Source organism: Danio aesculapii, chromosome 11, assembly GCF_903798145.1.
Source record: "Danio aesculapii chromosome 11, fDanAes4.1, whole genome shotgun sequence".
Lineage (NCBI taxonomy): Eukaryota > Metazoa > Chordata > Actinopteri > Cypriniformes > Danionidae > Danio > Danio aesculapii.
The window spans coordinates 34,271,086-34,281,185 of NC_079445.1; the positions used below are offsets into that span (position 1 = coordinate 34,271,086).

At 36.2% G+C, this 10,100-nt stretch overlaps 1 protein-coding gene across 4 annotated transcripts in view; it reads right to left on the bottom strand.

Annotated features, from left to right (window-relative positions):
• The window catches only part of col6a2 (collagen, type VI, alpha 2), a 37,464-nt gene extending 27,651 nt beyond the window's left edge, over positions 1–9,813 (bottom strand). For 2 of the 4 annotated variants that reach the window (XM_056468215.1, XM_056468218.1), the window contains exons 1-3: positions 9,528–9,813; positions 6,319–6,420; positions 1,735–2,360 (exon numbers count right to left, since the gene is read on the bottom strand). In XM_056468215.1, coding sequence (XP_056324190.1) covers positions 1,735–2,360; positions 6,319–6,420; positions 9,528–9,798 — 999 coding nt within the window. In that variant the 5' untranslated portion in view covers positions 9,799–9,813. Of the gene's footprint in view, positions 1–1,734; positions 2,361–6,318; positions 6,421–9,523 lie in introns of all 4 variants that reach the window. The other 2 variants (XM_056468216.1, XM_056468217.1) reach the window with 2 other exon arrangements.
• Positions 9,814–10,100: the final 287 nt, after the last annotated feature.

Below are 10,100 nucleotides of genomic sequence, written 5' to 3' on the forward strand. Positions count from 1 at the left end.
GCATATATTTGAGAAAATGTTTATTTATAGTTAAATAAAATATATATATGTATTTGATACAACCTATATATGAATTGAAATATCTATGTAACAAAATAGTTTTTGTTTTTATGTATGTGTTTATCACATACAGTTAAAGCTAGAATTAGTATTAGCCCTCCTGAATTATTAGCCCTCCTGAATATTTTTCCCTACTTTTTGTTTAACGAAGAGAAGATTTTTTCAACACATTTCTAAACATAATAGTTTTAATAACTCATCTTTTTTATCTTTCTTTTATCCTTGCCATGATCACAGTACATAATGTTTTACTAGATTTTTTTTAAGATGCTATCCTGCTTAAAGTGCAATTTAAAGGCTTAACTAGGTTAATTAGGCAAGTTAGTGCTTTTAGGCAAATTATTGTATAATGATGGTTTGCTCTGTAGACTATCAAAAAATACATTGCTTAAGAGGGCTAATAATATTGACCTTAAAACGTAGAAAAAAAAAAAAAAGCCGAAATAAAACAATTAAGACTTTCTCCAGAAGAAATTATAGGAAATACTGTGAAAAAATATCTTGCTCTGTTAAACATCATTTGGGAAATATTTGAAAAAGATTTAATTTTGGCAAATAATTTTGACTTCAACTGTATACAAAATAAAAATATTTATACAACAGTTCTGTCTGGTTCTTGAATCTGATTGGCTGAAAGCTGTGCAATATTCTGCAAATAACAGCACTCATACAGCCTATTCACCCTTGTGTATTGCTCCGCCCACATACAGCGACAAGCAGAGGACACTCTACAGTTTGACAAATATTGCAGCTGTTGGGCAACACAATGTACTTTTGACGCTTTTCAGGTGAGAATATATTTGTTTAGACTGCAACTATGCAGTTTATCTATAAGGATAGTGCCTATTTTAAAATATTTATAATTCCGGAGATACAGTGCATCGGCCGCCATCAGCCTCTCTGAGCAGACCAAAGAAAGTGACGGTTGACGTTCCGCCACAAGATGGCGACAGAGACCGAAGTCCCTGCAGGGTGAAAAACTCATCGCTACTCAACGTAAGTTTCAAACTACCGCTGAATAAATAATTATAAACCAGGTAAGTGACATTTTAAGTCAATCTCTCTCTTTTGTATTTTGTAGTGCTGTATTTATACCACATAAACTGGTAGTGTTTGCTTTGCTTTGGCTTTTTGGGGGTTAATTATTGTATTGTATTGTCTATTGCCCGATTTCCTGGGAAGTATTTGTAGATTGATGGCATTTCATGCCAATTAGCCTTATAATCTTAAAATGTGAGCGAAAATTACATGTTTTGTCATCACTTTAGACACGCTAGAGAATCATTCAAATGCTAGCTCTAAAGTGACATGTGTGAGGTAGCAACAGTTTCTTTAGTTCCGATGTGGTGGAAGAAAGTAGTTCCTCGTACAAATGGGTTTTTGAAACTCTCTGTGTTTGATTTTCTTTTTTATACACACGATTATGCCTTTGAACTGTTGTGTAAATGCAATATCACATTTGTAGCAGTGCAATATGACTGTTTATCAACTCTGGTGGGACACTAAGGCACTCGGCCTGAGGCCTCGAGCCAACACACGCCTCCCACCAGTGCCGATATTGCACTGCTACTCTTGTGATATTGCTCATATAACACACACATCTATTACTTTTGTTTTGGATGTGATTAATAGTGAGTAATCTTTTCCCAGCACTGATAAAAAGCACTGCATTACCATTGTGTCGTAAATGCGATCGATTGTGGACATCACAATAACTGGCCGTGTTCCAGTGAGATCCACTGCCATGTATTTATTACGATAAACTCCAGCGGGTGAGTTTGCGATCTCCCTGAGCCCTGTCTCCTCCAAATTCCTGGATGATGCCACCGCGAAGATCCTAATATTTTCATCGCGTGCCCGTTCTGCCGCCACTTTGATCCCCCCACATGGGTTCCCAGTCACGTGACCATCAGTGATGACCACGGCGAAGCGTTTGGCGTCAGGTCTGGATGGAAAGCGGACCAGCTGCTGGGTCATGTTGGTGATGGCGCAATCAATGTGCGTGCCCTTGCCCAGGTATCTGATGGGCCGGAGATTACTGATGAACTTCTCTTTAGTGGTGATGCTGCTGAAGAACTCCTGGCGCTGGGAGAAGTGGAGTCCTCCGATGGCCCAGGTGATGTCCACTGATCCTCTGTAGTTCACATTTTGGAGCTTCTCAGCAAATCTGATGGTGAATTCTTTGATACTCTCTACCAAGCTGCCCGGCGGGTTCTCCTGAAGAGCGATGGTCTCAGATGTGTCGATGACAAAGTACAAGTCGATCGGGCATTCGGTACTTTCTGATGGGACAGAACACACTTGGGGATTTAAATCACTAAATCAGGGTGAAATAGTATGATGGAAGTGCTATATCTGTTATAGAAACATGCTGTTTAAAAGTATGAGGGTAGTATTGAAATAAGTTGAATAATATGCTTATTCAGCATATGAGTGGCAATATATTGTAAGCTTGGCCTGCAAAATATATAATTTTAGCATCGATATTGCAATGTGTGAGTCTGAAATAGTCAAGCGCAGATTAAGAATTCAGACGCCCCTGGTCACAATGTCACATTGCCCCCCTACCTGCCCGCACCCCTATAGTTGAATTAAAAAATAAGATTAATATCATATTTTTAAATAAAATTAATCTATAATGTATTGCCCGGATTTAAAAATAAATGATATACCGTATATATTTCTAATCTACAAAGATTAAACTTATTTTTAAAGCATTTAAAGCACACTTTGAAAAAAATACTAATACAACTAGTGAAAATTCATGGATTTTAATATACTTGTTCGGGTTTACTGAAGCAGAACAAAAATTCATATTTAAGGGTGTTTTTAATGTATAACTTCTACAAACTTCATGAGTTCCGCTACAATCATTCTTCCATGGTGGGGCGCCACGGCAAAATTGATCCCGCCACAGCTACATTACAGCTTCTCATTCAAAACATTCAGTCGTGTTTTTTTAAATAGCAGGTTATACCAAAGGTCGCACCAAAACGTATTAAAAGGTAAGTGAATTATAACAGCGCAAATTTTCTGTAACCGTAGAAGTGCGTTATTTGTTTAACCCTTTAAGGTTACGTGTACGTGCTGACAGACTGACTGGCTGACTGACATGTGCGTGATGCGTGAGGCCAGCAAACGCGACGTAAAGCCGTTTCACTTTACTTCAGGACGCATTAATGCCGATCTGTAGGTCTATTGGAGACATTCATAAATATTCCTAGCAAATCTTATAAATGTTGGAGACATCCTCGTTACATAAACGCACTAAATCGCACTTCAGCAGCATTTATTTGAGAGCGCACAAGAAGATCTGCGCTTGAGCAGCGTATATTTGAGGGAGAATGCAAGAAGGAAGGAAATCGGCACACAAGCAAAGAGATTCGCATGCTCGTACGCTTTTACATAAATGCGATCTTGACTCGTAATACTGCGCTCACGACATTTGTCGTTGAAATAACGTCACAGGTAGTTGGTAGATCTGTGTAAAAAAGGCCGGCCGCCACAGATGGAAAAAATCCTATAGGAAACACTGAACGCATAATGCATATGATTTGCACTTAACACCTCTCCAATCCAATTCAGTTCTATGAAGTCTTCCATGATACACAACTTATTAATAATTACTACTTGTCTTCCTCGTGATGAAGAGTAGGCAAAATTTGATATGTAGTGGGAGAAAAAGAAGAATGAGTTCATCAGACACTAGATTAGAACCGGGTTCTTGATCGATCGTGTCAAAACATGTTGCCATGCTCTTTACGAGCTACGCCACTCATGCTGCTGTTTGCCGCTCTCTTTAGTTATGTTGTCTCTGTCAATAAAACGTGATGGACGGGAATCACTCAACTAGCTCATTCCAACGAGGTGTGCTATTTGCTCTTAGCCTAAATAGACACTACAAAATCAGTGTTTTTCGCCCCCTCGCAGGGGCCCCAAGTGCGCACGGGCCCCTGGGCCTGTGCCAATAATGCCTATTGGTTAATCTGGCCCAGGCAATAGTCACGATGCAGGATCTGCAGAGTAATGATTATAGTATACCAGAGCATCAATATGTAATAAATAGATTATAAACCTTACCATTTCATGAGTGAGTACATATTCTGTGCTTCTGAATGGCTGTATTTAAATGTCTGTCATGTTTCATCTGATGCAAACAGCCAAATTGCTTATCACTGCGTATCTCGTCGCAAAGTGTGTTGTTAGTGCACATGGTTACAGTGTAACCTGCTCACCAAATGTGTAATATTTATATTATTTGCTAATTAATAATAACCTCATGTGGAACTCTGAATCTGCTTCTCATTTCGGAGTCTTCTACTGTCCACCGGAGGTCGCATTTCGCTCACAAATGCATGCTCTGGCACGAAAAACACATTTTTAAAGCAGAATGTCTGACTTCAGCATTGTTTTTCAGATGAACAAGAATGCTCACTTAGCTTATTCCTAAATATTATGGTATGTTAATGCTTTAGAAGAGTCAAAAACTTACATACAGCACCTTTAACAAAGATACAATATTTATAAAATGAAGACTTCACAGTTTTATTGTACATCTGATTCTTTTATTTCTGTACCCTGAATACTGTTAGACTCCTTCATTTGTATATTTGATCTACTTTTCTTTATCTAATTTGTTCATTGTTTTTCACACAGATGCACTCCCCTACCAAACCATCCCATTTAATCTAAAATTATTAATTTATTTAAAATATTTTTTTTAAATATGGCAACATAACATCGCAGAAAACTGAAATATCCAATGTATGTGTTTTTCAATATCGTGCAGCCCTAATATAGGCACTGATAACGTTACAAAAGATTTATATGTTAAATAAATGCTTCTTTTTCTAATCATCACAGAATCTAGTCAGTAAGGTTTTTGATTTTTTTTTTACATCTGTTTTAAATATTATTTACTTTATTCAGACATTAAATTTGGTAAAAAAAAAAAAAAAAAAAACGCCAATAAAGACATTAATAATATTACAAATAATTTCTAATTCAAAGAATTACTTTCTATTAATAAAAAAAAAATCCTGATTTTGTTTTTTAAAGGTAGTTAAACTAATTTATTAAGCAATGATGCATTAATTGGACTTAAAAAAAAAACATTAGTATGGTTTTTTTTTTAAAGAAGGCTTTTATGATCACCAAAGCTGATTTATTTATTCATTTACATTTTAAAAATTTAATTATTGTGGAAAACTAGTCTAAAATTCATTAAAATATAATTCATTATTTAGATTCAAAGTTATTTTTCAGCATTTATTACACACAATCCTTCAGAAATCATTCTAATATGCTGATTTTGTGCTCAGGAAATATTTCTTCTTATTAAAGGATACCCTTACATGGACACCAATACTCTGATTTTAATATGATAAAGACAATACTCTGGTTAAGAGTCTACCATGTAAACAGCGATTTTTGATTAATTTAATCTAATTAAGGTCATAATCGAACTAAACAGAAATGGAATAAAGACATGGAGTATGTCGATTTTAGTTGCATTATTGAAGTGCAGTACAGACAGGAAAACACCTTAATCAAACTACAGTCGTGTAGGATTTTCATCGCATTTTGTGGCAGGATAGTCTATACACTTACTGCAGATTGGACCACAGACACCTGCATCATGAAATGCAGAAGTTTTTTTTCCCCCCATACGACATGCAGTAACAAATTCCATTAAAACAATACTCTTCCAGCAGTTCTTAATTCATACTCGCATCCAATATCTCGTTTGTCACGGGGGGCATGCATGAAATATTCCTGAATGAAAGTGAAAGTGCCAAACTGCAGTTAAAGTCGACAAATAAAAACTGAAACACCCGAAATTAAATGAAACCCCGGAGGAAACGTGGATAGTGTGGCGACGCAATGACGTTAACCGAATTATGTGCTATAAAATGAGATCATGAAAGGAACTTTCAAAAAGCAACTCATATAAACACCCTAATCATATTATTGATTATTGAATAATTTTATTACTGATGTCCATGTAAACGTAGTTTAGTGTTGATTCCCCCACAAGTAGTGTTTAGTGTTGAAAACAGATGTGCTCCCTAATGTGTTTTATGAAAACTAATTCATCTTTCCAGGAATGTTCGATTAACAAAATCTTCAGGATTTATCTGAAATATTTTTCTTCACAGCCACTTCTTAACAATTTAATTCATCCAGTAAATAAAGAAATCATGCATTCACGGAATTAAAAAAAACTATCTGCCACCAAATCAAGCATTATTTACTCACTTATAGGACTACACGAAGAGCCAGCTGGAGTCTGGTCCTGTGCATGAACACCCACAAACAACAGGAGGAGGATCGACAATCTCATCATCCTCACTCTCCTTCCTGAACAAGACAAGCAAACAGAACATGTTGACCATGATCACAGCACAACATGCTCATAAATCCTATCTGTAGACATCTCTTAGCTCCTAGCATGCTCATTTACAAAACATAGGAATTTGTGCAACAGACTCACCAGTGCCAGAATCTGGAATGTGAAATGTTTTAATGCTTTAAAGTGCACAATTCTGAAATTATGTATGAACAATCAGTAACACTGCGGTATACACAGTAAAATCAGGATCGTAGACTTTATCTTTTGCATAAAACATTAATACAGTTGCATTTTCTAATAGAAAAATGAACAGTGCTTCTTGAAGTTTCCATTGAAAATGCTCAGAGTCAGACAGTAGGGTGGAAACTGAATTGAATTGGCCACCCCCATAGAAAGTTTAACTGAAAACGAAAATATTCAAGAGATATTCTTCAAACGTGGATAATAGATAAAAAACTAAAAAGTTAAAATTCTAGTAATCTTCTTCATATGAAGTTCTGAGATTGTTAATCAATTGTAGATGGCTTTTTAAACCAATATGTTCACATTAATTCAACTTACTTTGAAACAATCATGTTTAATAGCAGAAGTTGTCCAGAAAACTACATTTACCATGATTCTATACAGAAAATCCCACCAATCAGAAAGTCGCTGCAAGCAAAGTGTGCCAAAAAAAACTTTCGCTCCACCCACTCCCATGAATAATTGCAAATGAGTGGATCTCATAATTCAGTTGATCTCTCTGTGCTTCCAAAATAATTAAATATATAGATAGGGGTAGCTTAATTAATGTGTCTGTGCTTCTTGGGTAAAAGTATTCATCAGAATAAACAGTGGCACAGTAGGTAGTGCTGTCCCCTCACAGCAAGAAGGTTGCTGGTTCGAGCCTTGGCTGTGTCAGTAGGCGTTTCTGTGTGGAGTTTGCATGTTCTCCCTGCATTTACATGGGTTTCCTCAAGCTGCTCCAGTTTCAATCAGAGTCCAAAGACATGTGGTACAGGTGAATTGGGTAGGCTAAATTGTCTGTAGTGTATGAGTGAGTGTGTGGTCACGTGATGTTCTTTTCAGCAGTATATTGTGAACAGAGAGATCTTTTCAGAAATGCTAGATGAAACGCCAGTGTTGATGTTGATCGTTTTCGTTCTAAAATGCCATTTTAAAACTAAGATGTATTAGTGTAAACGGGGCCTACGTGTGTATTTTTCATGAGCAGGTTGCTGTAGCGAGAGGGCGGGGCAGAGGATCGACATGCTGGCTCAGCATCATGATGTCTATCAGCCATCGGCGATGGACGATGGCATCGTTTATCGACCCAACCCTAGTTCATATTACAGTTAAATACTCTGTAATTATTATTTCAGAAATAGTTACCAGTGTGTCATTTGCAATGTCTAATGGGATTGTAGTTCTTGCTGAAATTACTGTTGTTAAGTATACAGTCTTGTACATTTTTTCATTTTCTTTTTTTTTTGTGCTTCAAATCAAGAATCTGAATGTATTTTCAAAGATCCATCTGCTTTCTAGTGAACAATTTCTTGTGATTCTAAATATATCTGAATAGCAATAAAGCTGTTCAATTTGTAGTCTTAAAATTCTGAGGAGCATCAGCATTTTACATTTTTATCAAGAGATTTTTAAATGGATTTTCCAATGGCATTTTATATGAGTAAAATAAGAGTTGTGTTTGACATAACCTGAAAAGAAGACTTCAATGTTTTATTCTACAACATAACTAATACAGTCATTCCTCACAGGCTCTCACTTTAAAAAGTTTTTTTTTTGCGTCTAATCAAAGTTTGTGGTGTTGTGATTCCCCTCATAGGTGGTTAGTTCAGCTAGTAGCTTACAACTCCAAAATGAAGAGTTAAAAGTCACTATGACAAACAGATCCAGAACCATGGCAACAACAAAAAAGTAGGCAGGCACTAATTCATTCTAACTTAAAACAAGGTGTGGCTTAAATAGCAGGAAGTTGTGTCTAATTGCGAAGACAAAACAAGTCTCCATACTAATTATCTTGGTCATATGCACTATTCATAATTTGTTTTTAATAGAATGGTCAATAAAGTGTGAATGTTGTCTTGATGAAGCTTCTACTTTTCATTCCACTGATCAAAATGGACCAATCGGTGTATTTGGGCTTCCTGCAGAAATTAAAAACTCATTTTCTAGTTCACTGAGATGGATTTTCATAAGCGTGTCAAATATCAACAACTGGAAATAATGCATTAACAATTATTCAATCAAATGTCTAATAAAAGACTAAAGTGACCTTCTGAGGCTCCATCTATACCCTTGATATAAGTAAATTTTGCTTCTAACAAAATATTTGCTCAAAAATAACATGAAATCATATTTTCTCTGGACCTCTTATCAGTTAATTCAGACTAACTATTACTACTAGGCTGTCAAAGCAGATTCAGAATAGCTCCTGCTACAGTAAAGAAATATCTCACAATACTTATAACAGTTTGTATTTGAAACAATTATCTCAGCTAGGCCTCACATTTAATCCAATGAGCCAATCTGATACACTTTATATGCCATAAAAAGGTGACAAAACATAAATATTGACTTGACAATTGACAAAAGCCTTATTCTGGCTTACATACAAATATTAAATGTGATGCAACAAATTACCAAGTAGTGAAAATATTTGCATAGCTATATTGCAAATGTAGCATATAATGTACATTAATTACAGCCGATTTTCTTTGTTTACATGTTATTACATTTACTTTAGGTTTCAATTGCCTGTTAGTCTGTTTTCATGGCCATTACACAGTATTACATATATGCAAAAATATATAATAAAAACATGATAAAGTCAGCTTGCGTCTAACAATAATGCGATCTAGGTTTTATTATTTAAATAAGTTGTATATGTGATCCATAGGACGAAATAATAATGATGAAGTGCATGCAAATCACATTTTTTCATCTCTCTCTCTCCAGTAAATCAGCAAATATTAGAAGCAGGTTATAAAATACTAACTACTGTAACTGAACAATATAACGTTAATAGGCTCGTGCCCGTGCTTTTCCAAACCTGCACTCTTCAGAGACAGCAACGCATTTGCCAAAGTTATATAAAAGTTAGTTTCGACTTACCCACCCAAGACCAGAGAATCTGAAGAACGTCTCGACTGCTGATTTATGTTGAGGGCTACCAAGCATACATTCCGAACCAGGTAGTAGAAATTAGAATAAAGTCCAAAATGAGGGAGTGAGCGAGAAGCCAAGCTGCAGGAGTAGTTTCCTCTGCGCTTCTCCCAGCTTGAACAGAAGTCTGGATCCTCCTTCATGCGCGCCGCTGCATAGCGCGCGTCCCCGCTTCTGTCCGCGTGGCGGCGCTGTGCTTCCACATTCACGCGCGTTTCAAGCATCTCTAATGGATCATAAGAGGGGAGAGGGGTGTAGTGTGCATCACCCACATATGTTCACAAAAATTGGAGTGAGACATCTTATTGAATTATATTTAGTGTTTTCTTTCAAAAAATAGGCTACGTGTTAAAGTAACAGCAGGATCTCTCATATGGGCTTTCTTCTGTGAAAGTGCGCTAATGAAAGGCACATGGATGAAGCATCTGCCGGTACAATGACCATAAGTCTGTTTCAAAGGATCTGAATGTTTTTTTGTTTGTTTTTTGTTTTTTTAGTTCTATTTGTAGTTTTGTGGAGAATGCAG